The 22,604-nt window shown below is 46.3% G+C and overlaps 1 protein-coding gene across 1 annotated transcript in view; it reads right to left on the minus strand.

Moving 5' to 3' along the window:
* Nucleotides 1-22,604, minus strand: part of CFAP43 (cilia and flagella associated protein 43) — a 155,604-nt gene that overhangs the window by 126,250 nt on the left and 6,750 nt on the right. Inside the window, exons 2-5 of the mRNA XM_040344464.1 lie at nt 10,240-10,493; nt 7,678-7,774; nt 5,680-5,847; nt 3,074-3,224 (exon numbers count right to left, since the gene is read on the minus strand). Coding sequence (XP_040200398.1) covers nt 3,074-3,224; nt 5,680-5,847; nt 7,678-7,774; nt 10,240-10,493 — 670 coding nt within the window. The remainder of the gene's footprint in view (nt 1-3,073; nt 3,225-5,679; nt 5,848-7,677; nt 7,775-10,239; nt 10,494-22,604) is intronic.

Here is a 22,604-nt window from a genome sequence, read left to right on the forward strand (position 1 = left end):
CAATTCTGTCTTTTACTGGCAACCAGTGAAGGGTTCTCAGCGAAGGTGAGATTGATTCCCATGTTTTTTTCCCAGTCACCAGTCTGGCGGCCGTATTCTGTACGACTTGCAGACGAGAGATTTGGTACTTTGGGAGTCCGAGGTAAAGGGCCTTTGCATAGTCCAGTCTGGAATTTACGATTGTTCCCACCACGACTGCTACGTCTTCTTTGGGGATAAATGGAATAAGTCTGCGTAGTAGGCACAACAGATGGTGCGATCCGCTGACTACTGACCCTATTTGTGCGTCCATTGTCATGAAGGCGTCGAAAATGACTCCTAGACTTTTGACTTTGGAGCTAGGGGTGATGATTTGGCCCAGAATGGGCGGCGGTGTCCAGATTGTTGCCAGTTGACTCTTTCGGCTGGCGTGAAACATAAGAAGTTCTGTTTTGGATATGTTGAGTTTAAGATAACTCTTAGTCATCCAGTTTTCTATCGAAGAGAGACATTTCTCTAAACTGAGATGATGATCCTTTTTGTTGCAGATGCGAAAATACAGTTGCGTATCGTCTGCATAAGAGTGATAGAGTAGTTCTTGGCTACTGATAATATCAAAGAGAGGGCGAAGATAGATGTTGAACAGCACCGGTGACAGGGGGGATCCTTGGGGGACTCCACATGGCACTGTGCGTTTTTCCGACGTGAAAGATCCCAGTTTCACTGTTTGTGATCGGTTTTCAAGAAAGGAGGAAATTTGTGGCTGTATTCGCTTTTTGCAAGTTTTTTCTCTTAATTTTTACCTGGGAATCCTGTAAATAACATACTTCATGGCCCTTTGTGGCTATACTCATTTCTCTACTGTATCTATGGAGGCAGTCATGGTTGTCAAACAGGCTGGATTTCACACTCGTCTGCTTTTGTTGTTTCTAGTTCATCTCATAGTAGGTAACATGGACACTGCATTTTTGGCACAATCAATAGGTATTTGCACTGTTAAGCTGCAATATATTATATTTTTGTTTTGGGATTTAGATACACTTTAAAGGGTATGTTAACCATAAAACTGTTGGTGCTATATAAAGCCTGTATTATAATAATAATAATAAAACTGATATTGAATATATGCATGGCTGTAACATTTATTCGTATAAAGGTCACCTAATATTTCAATTTTCATAAGATACATGGGGATGTCAGCTCTACTCATTTCCTCTTTCAATTTGACCACACTAAGCACAGTTTATGACGTGGTCAGTTTACATCACAGGGCTTGCTGATCGGAGGTACAGCAAGCCTGTACTCTCGTAATCAGTTTTGCTGCTATCCCTCTATTTCCAGCCCCGTGATTCCCTACTCTTATCAAAAGTAGAAAGAAACCCATTTGACTATATATAGGCATTGGGAAGCATAAATCTGTGTAAAGTTCTTTTGGAATTGTCTACTAAATACAAAATACTTTGAACGTTTAAAAATAGTGGGCCAGATTCATGTAGCACTTACGCCGGCGTATCTCGGGATGCGCGGAGTAAGTCAAAATGTGCACTGGCGTATCAGAACAGAACCAGATACGCCTCAAAATAGACTTCTTCCTACCGGCGTAACTTTTCTATGCCGGAGCGGCGTGGGCGCATCTTTACGTTGGACGGATCTGGCGTGGCCATGGTTTTTTGGTTTTAAATATGCAAATGAGGGAGATACGCCGATTCACAAAACTACGTTTGACCGGCGCAGGCTACTCCCGGTGAGCGTAACTGGAAATTCCGGTGCAAAGTTACCCCTCATAAAGCAGGGGTAACTTTGCACCAGACTTGCTCAAGTCAGCTGGAGAGGGCCCCGGATGGGAACCCCCCTTTTTTTTATAAAAATAAATTACCAAATAAAGGGGGCTTTCCATCCGGGACCTCTGGGCCCTTTAATCATTTGATGAAAGGGGGGATTATGGTGGGGGGTTGTTTTTCAGGGGTTGGGTTGGCCCCTTAGTTCCATTGAAGGGAACTCTTAAGGCATACCAAGACATTTTGGACAATTTCATGCTCCCAACTTTGTGGGAACAGTTTGGGGAGGGCCCCTTCCTGTTCCAACATGACTGCTCACCAGTGCACAAAGCAAGGTCCATAAAGACATTGATGAGCAAGTTTGGGGTGGAGGAACTTGACTGGCCTGCACAGAGTCCTGACCTCAACTCGATAGAACACCTTTGAAATGAATTAGAGCAGAGACTGCAAGCCAGGCCTTCTTGTCCATCAAAAAAATATAAATAAAAATATATTAAAAAAATATATATTCTTAATAAAAATAAAAAAAAGGGGGGTTCCCATCTGGGCCCCTGGGGACCCCCGGGCCCCTTACAGGTGTACTGCCTGTACCCTCCTGATGGCGGCCATGGTCATAAGTCTCCATTGCTGTTATGAGGGCTGACATCTCCTGGGTGTTAAAGTTTTTTTTCCTCCTCTGCCTGTGGGGAACGGGAGCAGCCATCTCACAGCAAATGTACCTTCCCTGGGGGGGGGGGGAATAAAACTGGATGTACTTTTGCATCGGCTGGGCGTAAGTTGGGCCGGCGTATCTCTGTAATTTGGGCCGGCATAGTTGTGAGCATGCTCAGAAGGGAACGAACGTACTGAGCATGCTCCGTTAATGATACGCCGGGCATAAATCACTGCTCCACGTTCAGAACATCATTTGCATAAGGTCACACCCACTTCCACTTACGCCGAGGAAATTAAGTTAGGCCGGTGCAAAGTTAGGCACAAGTGCTTTGTGAATACCCTACCTGCCTCTCCACACTGGTCCGGCGTAGCAGAAAAAAGATACGCTACGCCGGCAGAAAGATACGGCATTGTATGTAAATCTGGCCCAGTGTGTGTACAAATTTATCTGAAGCATGCCGTAATACTTCTAGCGAATTTATGAGACAAATTTGAATGTTGAAACAAGAAAATAATCTACGGAAATAAAAATACCACACACTTAATGTTTTTGTAAACTGAGACCAAAATAACAAGTATATATAAAGAATTCTCTATGCTCTTCTGCAAAAAAAAGACATTATGCTTTATAGGCTACTACTGGTATGGGCATAACTACTTACCATGAATACTTCTGCTTCATCACCCAATAAACCTGCAATGGCTGGTACTGGCATCTGAGGTCCAAGGTATGAGAGTTCAGTATCAATTTGAGAAGTAAAGTACTCATTATCTGCATTTACTGTACCATCCTCATTGGGAAGTTTAATTAGCCTGTTGGTTAAATGCAGTGTTAAAATTTAGTGAAATGGCAAATGAGGTTTAATGTTGATAAGTTATGCACTTGGGGGCTATAGAATATTCATGCATCGTACATACTAGGGGGAGTACAACGGGGGGGGGGGGGGGGGGAATCCATAGAGGAGAAGGATCTGGGGGTTTTGGTAGATCATAAGCTCAATAATGGCATGCAATGCCAAGCTGCGGTTTCCAAAGCGAGCAAAGTCCTTTCTTGTATTAAGAGAGGTATGGACTCCAGAGAGAGAAATATCATTTTGCCCCTGTACAAATCATTAGTAAGACCTCATCTGGAATATGCAGTTCAGTTTTGGGCCCCAGTTCTCAAAAAGGATATCGGAGAACTGGAGAAAGTGCAGAGAAGGGCAACCAAACTGATAAGAGGCATGGAGGAGCTCAGCTATGAGGAAATATTAGAGGAACTGAATCTATTCTCTCTTCAGATGAGGAGATTAAGGGGAAATATGATCAACATGTACAAATATATAAGGGGTCCATATAGTGAACTTGGTGTTGAGTTATTCACTTTAAGGTCATCACAGAGGACAAGGGGGCACTCTTTACCTCTAGAGGAAAAGAGATTTAATTTCCAAATACGGAAAGGTTTCTTCACAGTAAGAGCTGTGAAAATGTGGAATAGACTCCCTCAAGAGATGGCTCTGGTCAGCTCAGTAGATTGCTTTAAAAAAGGCTTCTAGTATTATTTCCTAAATGTATATTATATAACTGGATACTAACATTTATAGACAAAGTTGATCCAGGGAATATCCAATTGCCTCTCGGGAGATCAGGAAGGGATTTCTTCCCCTGGTGTAGCAAATTGGATCATGCTTTTCTGGAGTTTTTCGGTTTTTCTCTGGATCAACTGTGGGTATAGGATTGTGTATATACAGTAGTATATAGGATTGTATGATTTTTTTTCCCCTCTTTTATTGGTTGAACTAGACGGACTTATGTCTTTTTTCAACCTGACTAACTATGTAATTATGACATTTTTGTTAGGGTTCTCTATTGTGGGATTCTTAATTTTAATATGATAGACTTGAGCTGGAGGTCTTCCACAAACAAGTATGAGATCACCTCTATGGGAAAGCATACTGGAAACGAGAGAGTGTTTCCTGGAAACTACAAATCCCATCATGCCTCTAGGGCCCTGTACACACGACCGAACAAGTCCGCTGAAACTGGTCCGCTGACCAGTTTCAGCGGACATGTTCGGTCGTCTGTACGTCCGACCGGACAATTTTCCGGCGGATCGGACAGGTTTCCAGCGGACAAATGTTTCTTAGCATGCTAAGAAACATGTCCGCTGGAAACCTGTCCGTCGGACATGTTTGGTCGTCTGTACAGACTCACCGGACAGGTCCGATCGGCCGAAAGCCCTCGCATGCGTTGAAGTGATTCGACGCATGCGTGGAAGAATTGAACTTTCAGGGCCGCGCACGTCGCCGCATCGTTGTCGCGGCAACGGCGCGGCCACGTCACCGCGTATCGTGTCTGCGCGGATTTCTGTTTGATGGTGTGTACAACCATCAGACGGAAATCTCCGGGCGGACATGTCCGCTGAAAACGGTCCGGCGGACCGTTTTCAGCAGACAGTCCGTCCGTGTGTACGAGGCCTAGGAGTTATGCCTGTGATAGTCAAGCTCTTCCAATGTCTCATGGGACTTGTAGTTTCACCACAGCTGGAGAGCCGAGGTTGCCTACCCCTGGCCTAGGACATCTTTAAGTAGAGCAACTATTCTTTTTTTCAAATCCTCAGAGAGTTCTTTGCCATGAGGTGCCATGTTGAACTTTCAATGACCAGTATGAGGGATTGAGAGCGATAACACCAAACTTAACACACCAGCTCCCCATTCACACCTGAGACCTTGTAACACTAACAAGTCACATGACAGCGGGGAGGAAAAATGGCTAATTGGCCCCAATTTGGACATTTTCACTTAGGGGTGTACTCACTTTTGTTGCCAGCGGTTTAGACATTAATGGCTGTGTGTTGAGTTATTTTGAGGGGACAGCAAATTTACACTGTTATACAAGCTGCACACTCACTACTTAACATTGTAGCAAAGTGTCATTTCTTCAGTGTTGTCACATGGAAAGATATAATAAAATATTTAGAACAATGTGAGGGGTGTACTCACTTTTGTGAGATACTGTATGTCCGGTTCCTGGGGAATATTGTGGTCATGCCAGTTCCAGGTCTATGACTTGCTAAGCAGTGAAGTAAAAATAGCAAGACTGGTTCCAGAGCCAGTACCTCAGAAAACAAGTCAGCAATTGAAGCCTCTATATTTTTACCCTGATGATGTTGCTATATACGTAGCTGTGATTATTATTGGCAGCTCTATTTGTTAACACAAGTATGCAATTATTTTTGCTATTACAGTAGTGCTTCAAAGACAACATATAAGCGGGAAGTGAGTCTTACTTTTCTTTCAGGTGATACACTGTGTCACATACTTCAATGTTCCACACAGTAACAGATTCCTCACTACACAGGCATAGCTGATGCCAATCACTGGGGTTAAAGGTCAGACTGGTAAAACTGCAGCTGTAATGTGATTTGCTGCATAGAGAAATGCCTTCTTGCCAATTCCTGGAATTACAAAAAACAAAGTTACATATAAACCCATTCGCAGCAAGGTACACGTATTATGTATAAACACCAAGAACAGATGTTAACTTTGGATAATCTAGCTAAGTCTTCTATATGCAGATATATTATTGCTTTAACCACTTAAGACCCGGACCATTAGGCAGGTTAAGGACCTTGCCCCTTTTTGCGATTCGGCACTGCGTCGCTTTAACTGACAATTGCGCGGTCGTGCAACGTGACTCCCAAACAAAATTGGCGTCTTTTTTTCCCACAAATAGAGCTTTCTTTTGGTGGTATTTGATCACCTCTGCGGTTTTTATTTTTTGCGCTATAAACAAAAATAAAGCGCCAATTTTGAAAAAAATTCAAAATTTTTTACTTTTTGCTATAATAAATATCCCCCAAAAATATATATATAAAAAAAAAATTCCTCAGTTTAGGCCGATACGTATTCTTCTACCTATTTTTGGTAAAAAAAATCGCAATAAGCGTTTATCGATTGGTTTGCGCAAAATCTATAGCGTTTACAAAATAGGGGATAGTTTTATTAATAATTTATTTTTACTACTAATGGCGGCAATCAGCGATTTTTTTCGTGACTGCGACATTAAGGCGAACACATCGGACAATTTTGACACATTTTTGGGACCATTGTAAACGTGCTATAAAAATGCACTGTTTACTGTGAAAATGTCAATTGCAGTTTAGAAGTTAACCACTAGTGGGCCCTGTAGGGGTTAAGTGTGACCTCATGTGTGTTTCCAACTGTAGGGGGGCGGGGCTGGATGTGTGACTTCATTGATCGTCTTTCCCAATATCAGGGAACAGACGATCAATGACACTGCCACAACAAAGAACAGGGAAGGTGTGTTTACACACACCTCTCCCCGTTCTTCAGCTTCGGTAACCGATCGTGGGACACCGTCAGGGATCGGGTCCCGCGGGCGCGGTCACGGAGCTTCGCCACCCCACGGCTGGGCTTAAAGATACACGTACAGGTACGTGATTGTGCCCAGCCGTGCCATTCTGCCGACGTATATCGGCGTGAAGGGGTCCTTAAGTGGTTAAAGTTCAATTACAGGTATGCCAATTTCTTTTTTTTATTTGGGTGGGGGAACCAAAGGAGGTACAAAATAAGAAACACGCCACAATTACATCCCATGAGAGCTGAAAATAAAAAGTGCAAATTCCCCTAGGAAAATCCCCCTTACATATTTTTTTCTATTTATTTAAATGTTAATATTACATCGATCTACTGTGTTTGAAAAAAAAATCTGTGCTCCCCACCATGTGTGCATTCCAGCCATTCCCAGAGGGCACCACCCTGGCTTGACATCATCACGTCACATTCAATCTATCCTATATACTGAATGTGAAAGGAAATATCATGTCACTATCTGGTGCACTAGACTCCTATTGGATGTAACTACCAGGTAAAAAAGGGTAGGATATATTTAAAAAATATGTAAACCCAACATTTCACATTCCTGATATGTGTCTGCTGTACCATTTACTTGCATGATAAAGTATCCGGATCTCTTTGTACTTTTTGTATTCCTGACGTTTTTTTTAATTCTTTAGTGTTCTTGCCAGTCCCTCTGCTTTCCTATTAAAAACTGACCACACTAAGCATGAGAGCACAGAGTGGTCAGATCTCTAGCTATGCTGGGAACTCACCCTGCTACCCTCCAATAATCAGAATTGTCCTGACATCCCCTCCCCCAGCCATTCACTAGAGAGTTCAGTGTTTAGGAGCTTGTCTATGGCTGTGGATTTGTTTTAGAGACTGACAGAATCCCTTTACATACAAATCTCAATAATATTTCTTACCAGATAGTAAGCATATGATCAGGGACAGACGAATAACTAGCTAAATAATATCCAGAATGACTAAAAGTTATTGCAGAATATTCCAACTGTGCTCCATCTGTAAATTAGAAAATCATAGAAAGTCAGTTAAATAAGGAGGTGAAAGCATATGAAAAGGCACATTAATAACTTGCTGAAATTACCATATAGAGTTAACAGTGTACTTCACTTCCAATGGTGGCAGAGAGGCAGTAAAAACAAGAAGCCAATGCCTGAAAAAAGCCTAAAGCTGGCCATACACCATACAACTTTCTTATTCAATTTTCATTAGATTTACCTTCAATTATGTAGTGCAAGGGCCTACCTGATTGCATACAAATTGAAAGTGTTTAGCCTTGTACACACGATCAGTTTTCCCAACAGGAAAACTGTGAGGAGAGCTTTTGACCGGGAATCCCAGCCGTGTGTATGCTCCTCGCAGTTTTTCCAACAGGGGAAAACTGCCCAAAAACCGCCGGACAAAAAAAGAAAACCAGTTCTCTTTTTTCCCACCGGGAAATCCGGCAGACTTCTGTCTGGTGGTTTTTGGCAGTTTTCCTATGGGAAAAACTGCGATGGAGCATACACACGGCCGGGATTCCCAAACAGAGCTCCTTCGCAGGAAAACCGCCCGTGTGTAGGGGAAACACTGAACCGAGCAGGTTCTCGGCTTTCCTGGTGGTAAAAAGTTTGCCGGGAAACCCAATCGTGTGTACGAGGCATTTAGGTTTGACTTCATATTATATGGTTTTGGTAAATCTAAAGAAAATTGTATAATGTATGGCCAGCCTTACTCCAGGTTTCTTGATTATTTAAATAGCTTGTTTGGACCAAGCTGGCCCAAATAGTTGTCCTGTGCATATCCTACTCTCAAAAGCCACCGCTTGGGTCCCTCACCGCCATGTTTATGTCATTAGGAAACCAGCTGGTGTTTTTGGGTTTACCCGGCTAGCTTCCCGATGAGGTGCCACTATGACTGCCCCTTTTTCTTCTGTGAATGAAACACTAATGCTGCGTACACACGATCTGAATTTCCGATAGAAAAAGTCTGATGGACTTTTTCTATCGGAATTTTCCCATCGTGTATAGCCCCATCTGAGTTTTTTCATCGGAAATTCCGATGAAATTCCGATGAATTCCATCAGAGTTTAGATATAGAACATGTTCTTTTTTTTTTTTTTTCGATGGTATTCCATTAGAATTCTGATGTGATTTGGGCGGGCAAAAGCCATATCGTGTGTACGCGCCATTAGGCCTCCTTGGGTATGTGATGTACATATCCCAAGAGACACATTGGGCACAGTACATGTCATTCGCCTAGACCAGGGGTCTCCAAACTTTTTAAACAAAGGGTCAGTTTAGTGTCCTTCGGACTTTACGGGGGCCGAACTGTGGCCAGTGTGAGTAGAAAATGTCCCGGCATCGGTGGGAGTAAAAATTGCCCCATCATTAGTTTTAACATTTTTGTTTTTTGGTGTCACTTGGAGGAATTATGTCCCAAGGGCCAGATAGAGGCAGGCAAAGGGCCACATTTGGCCCCCGGGCCGCAGTTTGGAGACCACTGGCCTAGACAAATGACATTGTATTGGAAGTGGGACCAATCCCCTTTTTCTGAAAAAAAGATGGTAAAACAAAAATGTAAAACCATATTCAGGAAGCAAAGCAGAGAAGGGACTTTTCATTTGATCCGCTTCAGGGTGGAGGTATAGGCTAATCGTGAGACAAGTATTATTCTAGTATTAGCAGAAGGACAGTAAGGGGTAGATTCAGGTAGAATGGCATAAATTTCTGCTGGCGTAGCGTATCTCAGATACGCTACGCCGCCGTAACTTAGTGAGGCAGGTTCTGTATTCACCAAGAACCTGCGCCCTAAGTTATCGCGGCGTAGCGTAAATCTGCCGGCGTAAGCGCGCCTAATTCAAATTGTGAAGAGGTGGGCGTGTTTTGTGTAAATAAAACATGACCCCACGTAAATTACGTTTTTGACTAACGGCGCATGCGCCGTCCGTGAAAGTAACCCAGTGCGCATGCTCCAAATTAACCCGCAAAAAGCCAATGCTTTCGAGGTGACCGTAAATTACGCACAGCCCCATTCACGGACGACTTACGCAAACTACGTAAAATTTTCAAAATTCGATGCGGGAACGACGTCCATACTTAACATAGGATACGCCTCATATAGCAGGGGTAACTTTGCGCCGGAAAAAGCCTAACATAAACGACGTAAAATCATGCGCCGGGCGGACGTACGTTTCTGAATCGGCGTATCTACTTAATTTGCATATTCCTTGCGTAAATCGACGGAAGCGCCACCTAGCGGCCAGCGTAAATGTGCAACTAAGATACGAAGGCGTAAGAGACTTACGCCAGTCGGATCTTAGCCAAATTCCGGCGTATCTTGTTTTCTGAATACAGAAAAAAGATACGCCGGACCAAACTAGAAGTTACGCGGCGTATCAATAGATACGCCAGCGTAACTTCTTTATGAATCTACCCCATAATGTGTAAAATAAATGCAACATTTTTTATCATCCATTGGAATACCTTTTAGTTCTGCTCTTTTGACAAGTCCTGGGAAAGTATACACATAAATGTTTGGCTGACATTTCTGGTTAGTAAATGCCACCACTTCACTGAACGTATTTACAGCAAAAGCTCCAATGCTCCCTGTTGGACTTTGTAGCAAAGTCTGTTTTCTTGTTTCTATGTCAGTAAAAATGATAAAATTCCCACATGGATGGCACACTGTATTACGATTAACAAAGGTGACATGTTTTTCGTTAATTCCTTGTACCCATCTGAAAAAGAAAAAAATCATAATAAAAGTCAGTCTGGTTTAATTGAAAGAACATTTTATCAGCAGTAGCCAATATTTTCTGAATAAAGTAGGAACAGGTATGTCAGTGGCGTGTTCAGACCCCATCAAGATCTCTATGTAATGGAACGAAGATTCAGCATTAGTAACACTACAAATGTAAGAACACTGGGACTGTACAGGATTAGTGGAATAATTGCTTTCTAATAAAGTCCCAGCAAGGGAAAATAAATTTGGATGGAAAATACAGCTTGAATGAATGTATAGCGCTACACATGCGAACTGAATCGCCTCTAGGCGCTTTTTCCAGCCAGCTTGAAGCAACTCCCCCCCCCATATTTTTTTTAACCCCTGCTTACCTGGTTGCGGTTAAGATACTCACCCGCTTAGCGGATCCAGAGTTATCTTGCTGAGATCCTCTTCTCTTTTGCCCCCCACTCAGTCCAGCATCGCCATTTTGATGTGACTTTACATTCTACGGATCAAAGTCACATTAAAAGTCACACCAAAGTAGTGCAGGCACTTTTTCAAAGTCGCACCGATTTAAACGGGTGCCATTGAAAACAATGGGGTGCGATTTGTCATGTGACTATGATGTCCAAAGTAGCATGACAAATCACACAAGTGTGAATGGAGCCTAAAGCCGTCCAGAAACTGATTGATATGCCGCCGGTTCAGCTTGAACCAGACGACTTTTGATCCATCAATGGGCAGGCTGGTTGTACTGAAGTTGATCCATCAACCTGTCTGTTTTTTTTTTTCATTTAATCACTGCTGGTGGCTATAGCAGCCAGCAGTGATCATTGTATTCGGATGGCTGAAAAATCTCTGTCAGAATACAATAGCTCCATGGGAGGGATTCTCTAATCAACACTGAGGCCGCCTACACACGATTGGTCAAAACCGATGAAAACGGACTGAAGGACCGTTTCATCGGTTAACCGATGAAGCTGACTGATGGTCTGATGTGCCTACACACCATCAGTTAAAAAAACGATCGTGTCAGAACGCGGTGACGTAAAACACAACGACGTGCTGAAAAAAACGAAGTTCAATGCTTCCAAGCATGCGTCGACTTGATTCTGAGCATGCGCAGGTTTTTAACCGATGCTTTTGCATACTAACCATCGGGTTTGACCTATCGGTTATCAGTCCATTGGTTAAATTTTAAAGCAAGTTCTCTTTTTTTTGACCGAGGATAACTGACCGATGGGGCCCACACACGGTCCTTCAGTCCGTTTTCATCGGTTTTGACCGATCGTGTGTACGCGGCCTGACTGTGTTAATGGGGGAATCAAGCATTTTACTTCTGTTCTTTTCTATAGTTTAAGGAAAGAAAATGGCATAATGTATGGCCCACCTTACTTTTTTGTGTCTCCCAGGCAGTAGAGTTTGTCCTGTCATCTCCCTAATCTGTGTTCCCTCAACACAATCTGTGTCATTCCTCCACCTTCCCCCCTCAGAGTGAGCTGATCGGACTTTAGCGGCTCTGATGTTAGGCACAGTGCTGAGAATAGAGAGCAACTGAGCACGTGTAGAGTAGGGTGAGCCAGAGCCTTACTGGATTCTCCCTGTGCATGCATGGGTTTTCTCTCACACTCCAAAAGACACGCTGATAGATAAATTGGCTTCTGTCTAAATTGGCCCTAGTATGTGTATGTATGCATGTGAGTTAGGGACCTTAGGTTGTAAGCTCTTTAGGGCAGGGACTGCTGTGAATGTACAATATATAATAAAGCACTGTGTAAGTTGACGGCGCTTTATAAGTACCCAAAATAAATAAATAATAAATGTAGTTGCCTTAAAAAAGTATTCATACCCTTGTAATCCACATTTTGTCATGTTACAATCAAAAATGGAATTGCATTTTATTGGGATTTTATGTGATAGACCAACACAAATTGGTACATAATTGTGAAGCGGAAAGAAAATTATAAATAGTTTTCAATTTTTTTACAAATAAATATGTAAAAAGTAAAAGTATGGCGTGCATTTGTATTTAGCCCCCTTTACTCTGATACTCCTAACTAAAATTTAGTGGAACCAAATGCCCTCAGAAGTCACCTAATTAGTAAATAGAGTACACCTGTGTGGGATTCATTCTCAGTATAAATACAGCTGTTCTGTGAAGTCCTCAGAGGTTTGTTAGGGAACCTTAGTGAACAAACTGCATCATGAAGGCCAGGGAACACTTTGTGGAAAAGCTTAAAGTAGGGTTAGGTTATAAAAAAATATCACAAGCTTTGAACATTTAACAGAGCACTGTTCAATCCATCATCTGAAAATGGAAAACCTACCAAGACATGGCCATCCACCTAAACTGACAGGCCGGGCAAGGAGAGTATTATTCAGAGAAGCAGCCAAGAGGCCCATGTTAACTCTGGAGGAGCTGCCGAGATCCACGGCTCAGGTGGGAGAATCTGTCCACAGGACAACTATTAGTCCTGCACTCCACAAATCTGGCCTTTATGGAAGAGTGGCAAGAAGAAAGCCAATGTTGAAAGAAAGCCATATGAAGTCCGACTTGCAGTTTCGAGAAGCCATGTTGGGGACACAGCAAACATGTGGAAGAAGGTGCTCTGGTCAGATGAGACCAAAATTTAACTTTTTGGCCTAAAAGCAAAACGCCATGTGTGGCAGAAAACTAAAATTGCACATCACCCTGAACACACCATCCCCACCGTGAAACATGATGGTGGCAGCATCATGTTGTGGGGATGCTTTTCTTCAGGAGGGACAGGGAAGCTGGTTGACGGGGAGATGAATGGAGCTAAATACAGGTCAATCTTAGTAGAAAACCTGTTAGAATCTGTAAAAGACTTGAGACTTGTGCAGAGGTTCACTTTCCAGCAGGACGAGGACCCTAAACATACAGCCAGATCTACAATGGAATGGTTTAGATCAAAGCATATTCATGTGTTAGAATGGCCCAGTCAAAGTCCAGACCTAAATCCAATTGAGAATCTGTGGCAAGATTGGAAAATTGCAGTTTACAGACGCTCTCCATCCAATCTGACAGAGCCTGAGCTATTTTGCAAAGAAGAATGAGCAAAAATGTCACACTCTAGATATGCAAAGCTGGTAGAGACATACCCAAAAAGACTTACAGCTGTAATTACAGAGAAAGGTGGTGCTACAAAGTATTGACTCAGGGGAGCTGAATACAAATGCACGCCACACTTTTCACATATTTATTTGTCAAAAAAAATTGGAAGACCATTTATCATTTTCCTTCCACTTCAGAATTGTCATGAATATGCATCAAGTCTGTCTGCCTACCTGATCTCCATGTGTTCATTAGAGGCAGATCCTGTTCTGGTTTCCCTTTTTATCACTTCCTCTTCCTGTATGGCTCCACCCTAGTCCATCCCAGGAAGCCTATATTAACCTTTGCTCTACAGGTCTGCAGTGCTGTTCAACAGTGTTCCTATGCCTAGTTCCTGTCTGCAGTGTAATTGCTAGTTCCTGTTTGCAGAGTGCTACGATCATCTTTCCGTGTACCGTTTTGGCTTGTCCCGGACTTCGTTGTCTGCCTGTGCTCCTGACTATTTGCATGTTCCACGGTTATCCTTGTCTGCCTGTTGCCCTGACCTCGGCCTGTCCATCACCACTGTTTGTCCTGCTGGCTGCTTCCCCCTTCTCCCTGCGGAGTGTGACTTAAGGAATCCCGGGAACGCGACCTGGACCCAGTTGCGGCCAAGACCATCCCTACCACCAAGGGCTCTGGTGAATACAAAACTGGGTCTTAGACTCCGCGCCCTGGGTGATCTTGGGTTACGCTTTCTCCCTGCCAGCAGTAGTCGGCTATAGGGTTCACTTCCCTGTGGTGCATCCCTGACCACTACAGGGTGCACTTGTCACCGGGCCACAGGTGACCTGACAGTTTGAACAGCCATGAACCCGGCCGACGTGCCGCTTCCTGCAGATGACCCATTACAGGGCGTTGTTCACAGACTCGAGACGCATGAAGCTAATCAGGCTCAGGTGATGCGTTTTCTTCAGGGTCTGGCTTCCCGCTTTGATCAGCTTCAGACCTCATTGGGAGCCCCGAATCTACAACCCCAAGTACAACCAGCGGCAGCGGCTGCGCCCGTCGCACCAGTCGCAGAGTCGCATTCGCTGAAGCTACCACCTCCAGTCCGTTTTTCTGGAGACTCCAAGGCCTGCAGGGGGTTTCTTAGCCAGTGCACCATCCATTTTGAACTTCAGCCTCAAAACTTCTTGTCTGATCGGGCAAAGGTAGCCTATATTATTTCCCTCCTTTCCGGTGAAGCTTTAGCCTGGGCTGCCCCTATGTGGGAGAGGAATGATCCGGTAGTTTCCAGCCTGTTCAACTTCCTAAAGCTCTTTCGGAACATCTTTGAAGAGCCGGCTCGGGCCTCTTCAGCAGCCAGTGCTCTGCTACGTCTCCGCCAAGAATCTCGTTCAGTGGGTCAATATGCTCTTCAGTTCCGTATACTCTCAGCTGAATTGAGCTGGAACAATGAGGCCCTGGTCGCTACCTTTTTACATGGCCTCTCTGACCGAGTGAAGGACGAATTAGCGGGAAGAACCATCCCCGTCGGTCTGGACGATGTCATCTCCCTGTGCAACCAGATCGATATTCGTTTTCAGGAGAGGTCCATTGAGAAAAGACACCAGCACTCCCTAGGTCTTAGTCAGTCTGTGCTTCCCTCACTTCGTCCCGTGGACCATCCTCTGCCTGCTGAGGAACCTATGCAGCTGGGCCGGACCAGACTAACACCCGAAGAACGTGCTAGACGCAGAACGCTTACCCTTTCACCCCTCACTACGCCGCTGGTAGTCTCGGCAATTGATGGCACTATTCTCCCAGGGGGTCCTATTCGCTTCCAGACACTACCTATTAGGATGTCGATAGGGATTCTCCACCAGGAGTGGATATCCTTTCTCATCCTACCTAAAGCCTCCACTCCCATTGTATTGGGCCTTCCTTGGCTACAGCTCCACTCTCCCCATGTGGACTGGGCTTCTGGGCAGATTCTGGCTTGGGGCCCTTCATGTTTCTCGTCATGTCTTTCCAAGGTGACTCCTAAGGGGGAACTTCCGGTTGCTACCACATCAGTATCTTCGGATCTTCCCACTGCTTACAGCGATTACCGGGATGTGTTCTGTAAGAAATCAGCTGAGGTGCTTCCTTCCCACAGATCTTTTGACTGTGCCATTGACCTTGTTCCTGGAGCAATTCTGCCCAGGGGTCGCACATACCCTTTGTCCATCCCAGAGACCCAGGCCATGTCTGAGTATGTCGCAGAAAACCTTGACAGAGGTTTCATTCGGAAATCGTCATCGCCTGCAGGAGCAGGGTTCTTTTTTGTTGCCAAGAAGGATGGCACCTTGAGACCCTGTATTGATTATCGAGGGTTAAACGCTGTTACTATTAAGAATCGTTACCCCTTACCCTTGATACCTGAGTTGTTCGATAGGTTGAGGGGTGCCTCCATTTTCACTAAGTTGGATCTCAGAGGGGCGTACAACCTCATTCGAATACGAGAAGGTGATGAGTGGAAGACTGCGTTTAACACTCGAGACGGCCATTACGAGTATCTGGTCATGCCTTTCGGGTTATGTAATGCCCCAGCCGTGTTTCAAAACTTTGTCAACGAAATCTTCAGGGACCTGCTGTACCAGTTTGTTGTCATCTATCTGGATGACATTCTAATCTTTTTGGAAAATCTGCGTGTCCACAGGAACCATGTCCGCACTGTACTCCAGCGCCTCAGAGAGAATAATCTCTATGCCAAACTGGAGAAATGCTCCTTTGAATGTTCTGAGGTCCTGTTTCTAGGATGCTTTGTTTCAAGCTTGGGCCTTCGTATGGATCCTGGGAAGGTCTTAGCCATTACCAATTGGCCTCTTCCTGCTAGCCTCAAGGCCACACAGCGCTTTCTTGGTTTCACAAATTATTATAGGCAGTTCATCAGGAATTATTCTTCCATTGCCGCGCCTATTATCGCTTTGACCAAGAAGGGTGCTAATGCCAAAGACTGGCCTTCCGAAGCTGTCTCTGCGTTTCACGATCTGAAACAGGCCTTTGTCTCTGGACCTCTTTTGAGGAGACCAAACCCTGAGGAGGCATTCTTTATTGAAGTGGACGCTTCTTCAGTGGGAGTGGGAGCGGTGCTTCTTCAACTTTTTGAGAAGAGACGTCAACCATGTGCGTTCTTTTCCAAAAAATTCTCTCAGGCAGAGAGAAATTATGCCATCGGTGACCGGGAACTTCTCGCAATTAAATTGGCGCTAGAGGAGTGGCATCATCTTTTGGAGGGTTCTCCTCACTCCATAACGATCTTCACCGATCACAAGAATCTACAGTACTTACAGAATGCTAAACGTCTGAATCCCAGACAGGCCAGGTGGAGTCTCTTCTTTTCCCGTTTCAGTTTCACGATTACATACAAACCTGGTTCCTGCAACGGTCGGGCTGATGCGCTTTCTAGATCCTTTGACACCTTGGACGAAGATCTCACTCTTGAACCTGAGCCGATCATTCCAACTTCATGCATTGTTGCCCATTCTACCACCCTGGACTCAAAAATTCCTCCTGGTAAGACCTTTGTCCCCACTGAGCTAAGAGCCAAGATCCTTCGTTGGGGACATGATTCCAAGGTGGCGGGCCATGCTGGTTTCCTCCGGTCCTTCCTACTCATTAGTCGTCACTATTGGTGGCCAAATCTCCGCTCAGAGGTTAAAGACTATGTCAAGGCTTGTCATGTCTGTGCTCAGTTCAAATCCTCCACACAAGCTCCTGCTGGTCTCCTCATGCCCTTGCCCATTCCCAAGGAGCCCTGGGCTCACATTACCATGGATTTTATCACCGATCTTCCACTGTCTGACGGTAATACGGTCATTTGGGTGGTAGTCGATCGGTTCTCCAAAATGGCACATTTTGTTCCCCTTCCTGGTCTTCCTTCTGCTCCTGCCTTGGTCCCCATTTTTGTTCGAGAGATTTTCCGTCTTCATGGGGTTCCTTCTCATATTGTTTCAGACAGGGGTGTTCAATTTACGTCTCGTTTTTGGAGAGCCTTTTGCAAATCCCTCAATATTGCTTTGGATTTTTCCTCTTCTTACCATCCTCAATCCAATGGGCAGACGGAGAGGGTTAATCAGGAGTTAGAGGTTTTTCTTCGTACCTTAGTCTCCGCTCATCATGACGATTGGTCCTCTCTACTTCCATGGGCGGAATTTTCCCATAACAATCATGTTAATACCAGTTCGCAGAGAACACCCTTTTTCTCAGTTTATGGAAGACATCCTCAACTTCCACTTCCCATGACCTGTTCTCTGGATATCCCAGCTTTGGCTTCAGCTCAAGAGTCCTTCAATTCCATCTGGAGTGACGTCCATGATTCCCTCCGGGCAGCTGCCGACAAATTCAAAGGCTTTGCTGACCGCCGCAGGCGTAAACCGCCTTCTCTTCAACCAGGGGACAAAGTCTGGCTCTCCACCAGAAACATCAAGCTCCGAGTTCCTTCTCTGAAGTTTGCTCCAAGATTCATTGGTCCATACACCATAATGGCTAAGCTGAATCCAGTTTGTTTCAAACTTCAGATTCCCAAAAACCTCAAAATCTCTAACTCCTTCCATGTTTCCCTTCTGAAGCCTTTAGTCCTTAATAGGTTCTCTCGTCCTCTCCCCACCATGGCACCAGTCTCTGAGGAGAATCAGGAATATGAGGTCAGTCAAGTTCTGGATTCCCGACTCTGTAGAGGCGCTCTTTAGTACCTTGTTCATTGGAAAGGCTTTGGTCCTGAGGAGAGGTCTTGGGTTCCTGCATCAGAGGTCTTTGCACCTCGTCTATTGAAGAATTTTCATCTGAAGTTTCCCTCTAAACCCGGACCCAGGCGGGGAAGGGGGAGGCCTCGTAAGAGGGAGGGTACTGTCATGAATATGCATCAAGTCTGTCTGCCTACCTGATCTCCATGTGTTCATTAGAGGCAGATCCTGTTCTGGTTTCCCTTTTTATCACTTCCTCTTCCTGTATGGCTCCACCCTAGTCCATCCCAGGAAGCCTATATTAACCTTTGCTCTACAGGTCTGCAGTGCTGTTCAACAGTGTTCCTATGCCTAGTTCCTGTCTGCAGTGTAATTGCTAGTTCCTGTTTGCAGAGTGCTACGATCATCTTTCCGTGTACCGTTTTGGCTTGTCCCAGACTTCGTTGTCTGCCTGTGCTCCTGACTATTTGCATGTTCCACGGTTATCCTTGTCTGCCTATTGCCCTGACCTCGGCCTGTCCATCACCACTGTTTGTCCTGCTGGCTGCTTCCCCCTTCTCCCTGCGGAGTGTGACTTAAGGAATCCCGGGAACGCGACCTGGACCCAGTTGCGGCCAAGACCATCTGTCATGAATTACCTCGGCCACCAGAGGGCGCTAGCGGCGCATCGGCACGCGCAATGCGCGCGCAACCACGGCATCGCGCTCGTGCACGCGCGCACCGGCGGTAACGGCGCACGGGAGCGCGCACCGGCGGTAACGGCGCGCGGGCACGTGCAGGCGTCCATTTGGCGCCAAAACAACCTACTTAAAGTGTCCTGGGAGCCTGGCCCCTTGCTGTCCGGTCTGCAGCGTTTCCTGAGACCACCTGTACCTGTACCAACTACTCCTGCTTGATCCAGATCCTGATACCCGGCTTGTCTTCGTTGTTCCTGTCTTCCGCCTGCCCTGACCTCGGCTTGCTCTGACCATCCTTCTGCCTGACCCCTGGTACTCCGCTGACCGTCTGTTGCCGACCCGGCTAGTCGACCTCTCTGTTACCTGGGCCTCTCCTGTTACCAGTCCGGCTGCTCCTGCCTATCCAGTCTTCTGGGACCCTGTCCAGTCTTCTGGGACCTGCTGCGGCCAGACTTTCAGAATACCTTCCTTTCCGGCTTACCTGCTGTTCCAGTGCTCCTGCATCCAGGCTGCTACTTACCGGCCTGCACCTGCCTCTCAGAGACTTCCTTGGACTCCGCAGAAGCTCCATCCGGCCCCTGCACCAGCGTCATCCCTGGCGCTTGTGCGACTCTGCATTCCCGCTCCCCCTGTCTACTCTACCAGGGGTCCGGGATCAGAGGAGCAACAGCAGCCACTTCCTGCACGTCGGGCTCATCCTTAAGGTACGTGACAGTACCGGACAGCCATGTCCGAGCCCGCGCAGGGAGTGGATCCGATGCAGGAACTCTGCCGCCATTTGGAAGGACTAACCCAGGCCGTCCGAACCCTGCAAGAAGGTTACACACGTCTGGAAAATCGGGTCCAAGCCTTGTCCACTCCTGCCACAGCCTCTGCGACTTCAGGAGCATCCGCTTCGCCATCAGTAATAATGCTGCCACCTGAACCTAAAGTTCCCATGCCCGAGAGGTTTGCGGGAGAACGTAACAAATTCCGAGCCTTCCGCAACGCTTGCGAATTATACTTCGCCCTCCAACCCCGGACTTTCTCTCTGGAAGCTACTAAGGTGGGCTTCGTCGTTTCGCTACTGTCTGGCGAACCGCAAACCTGGGCTCATCGCCTCATGGAGATCAAGGATGAATCACTTGACAACTTAACCGCCTTTTTCCAGGCTATGTCTCTGCTTTATGAGGACCCGCATCAGACCGCCACTGCAGAAGCCGCATTACATGCTCTACAACAGGGTCGCAGACCCGCCGAAGACTATGTGTCCGAATTCCGCAAATGGTGTTCTGACACAACCTGGAACGACTCGGCTCTCTGCTACCAGTTTCGCCTTGGCCTGTCCGAACCGCTAAAGGACGAGCTGGCCCGGGTAGGAGTTCCTGGGACCCTGGACGCCTTAATCAACTTGACCATCCAGATCGATCGGCGCCTGAGGGAGCGCAGGACTGAAAGGACCACTGCCCCATCCCGTCCGGTCTGGATGATGCCACGGGTACCTTCCACGTTCAATCCACCTCTACCAGCGCCCACAGCCTCTTCTACCCCTGATAATTCAGAGCCTATGCAGCTAGGCCTCCTTCGCCCTTCACTTACTCCGGAGGAACGACAACGCCGTAGGGCCAACAACCTGTGCCTGTATTGCGGGGAGTCCGGACACTACGTGAGGACCTGTCCTGCCAAGCTGCGTAAGTGTCAATCCTTGTCGTCTGTATCCCTACCTGTCCGTCCAAGCAATTCCACTCATCTGGCTATCCTTGTTTTATTCCAGCTTCCAGGAAGAACTATACAAACCAGCGCCATTATTGATTCAGCAGCCTGTAGCTGCTTTTTGGATCAATCATTTGCCTTCAGATATCAGATTCCTCTCCGCCCCAGGTCTACTGGACTTTCTGTGTACTTAGCAGACGGCTCGGTGTTAAAATCTGGTCCCGTCACCCAGGAGACCCAGCCTCTTGCCACCACCATTGCCGATAACCACCACGAACTCTTATGCTTGGATGTGATCAACTCCCCTCTGTTCCCTGTCATACTGGGAGTACCATGGCTCCAAGTCCACAACCCCCAGATTGACTGGGCCACTGGTAAAATTGACTTCAACTCTCCATTCTGCCGACAGCATTGCCTGCAACTACCGTCTCCACCCCTGCCATTACTCTGTTCGGACTCTGACATTGAGACTCGTCAATCCGTCCCAGAAATTTATCATGACTATCTGGATGTTTTCAGCAAAAAGGGGGCCGAGACCCTCCCACCCCACAGGGCCTATGACTGCCCCATCGAACTCCTCCCTGGTGCCGAAGTCCCCTTCGGAAGGATCTTCCCCTTAACCGGACTTGAACTTGAGACCCTGAAAACCTATATAGATGACAGCTTGAGGAGGGGGTTCATCCGTGCCTCCACGTCACCCGCGGGTGCAGGCATCTTTTTTGTTGAAAAGAAAGACCATTCCCTTCGCCCCTGTGTGGACTACCGGGAACTCAACAAAATAACTATTAAAAACAGATACCCTCTTCCCTTGGTACCCGAACTATTTCAGCGTCTGGGGTCCGCGGTCATTTTTACTAAATTGGACCTCCGAGGGGCCTACAACCTTGTCCGCATACGCGAAGGCGATGAGTGGAAGACCGCCTTCCGTACCCGTTTCGGGCACTTTGAATATCTAGTCATGCCCTTTGGGCTCTGTAATGCTCCGGCAACATTCCAACATTTTGTCAATGACATTTTTAGAGATTATCTGGACCTCTTTGTGATTGTCTATCTGGATGATATCCTAATCTTCTCCCCTTCCCTAGAGAAACACCGTGTACATGTGAGGAAGGTGCTTGAACGTCTCCGTATCCACGGACTGTACGCAAAACCCAGCAAATGCGAGTTCGAGCGCCCCAGTATACAGTTTCTGGGACTTATCATCTCTGTAAGGGGCGTTGAGATGGATCCTCAGAAAGTTTCCGCAATACTTGACTGGCCAGCTCCGACTGACAGAAAAAGTGTTCAGCGATTCGTCGGGTTTGCGAATTTTTATAGGAAGTTCATCAAAGCCTTTTCCAACATCATTTCTCCTATAACGGACTTGACTAAACTGTCTGCTCGGTTTCGCTGGACACCAGAGGCCCAAGCAGCCTTCGAAACCCTGAAAGGCTTGTTCACCTCGGCATCCATTCTGAGACATCCCGACGCAAGCCTGCCCTACATTCTTGAAGTGGATGCATCTGAAACCGCGGTTGGAGCAGTCCTCTCTCAGAGGCAGGGTCCCAAGGCATTGCTATATCCCGTCGCTTACTTTTCCCGTAAACTATCTGAAGCAGAAAAAAATTACGATGTTGGAGACCGAGAGCTGTTGGCGATAAAAGCCGCCTTGGAGGAGTGGCGGTACCTCCTGGAAGGAGCAGCGCACCCGATTTTGATTTTTACAGATCACAAAAACCTGGAGTACCTAAAGGTAGCCAAGAGACTTAGACCACGCCAGGCCAGGTGGGCACTTTTTTTTACAAGGTTTTCATTCCACATCACGTACAGGCCAGGGTCGAAAAATGTCAAACCGGATGCTCTTTCCCGCATGTACGCCAGTTCGGAGCCTCCCAATCCTCCGGATACTATTCTGTCATCAGGGAACTTTTTGCTACTACAAAGAGACTTGGTACCCCAGATCAGGCAGGCATCCGCTGGCATTTCTTCTCCACCTGATCCGGAGCTACAAT

This window comes from Rana temporaria, chromosome 3 (assembly GCF_905171775.1).
Source record: "Rana temporaria chromosome 3, aRanTem1.1, whole genome shotgun sequence".
NCBI lineage: Eukaryota > Metazoa > Chordata > Amphibia > Anura > Ranidae > Rana > Rana temporaria.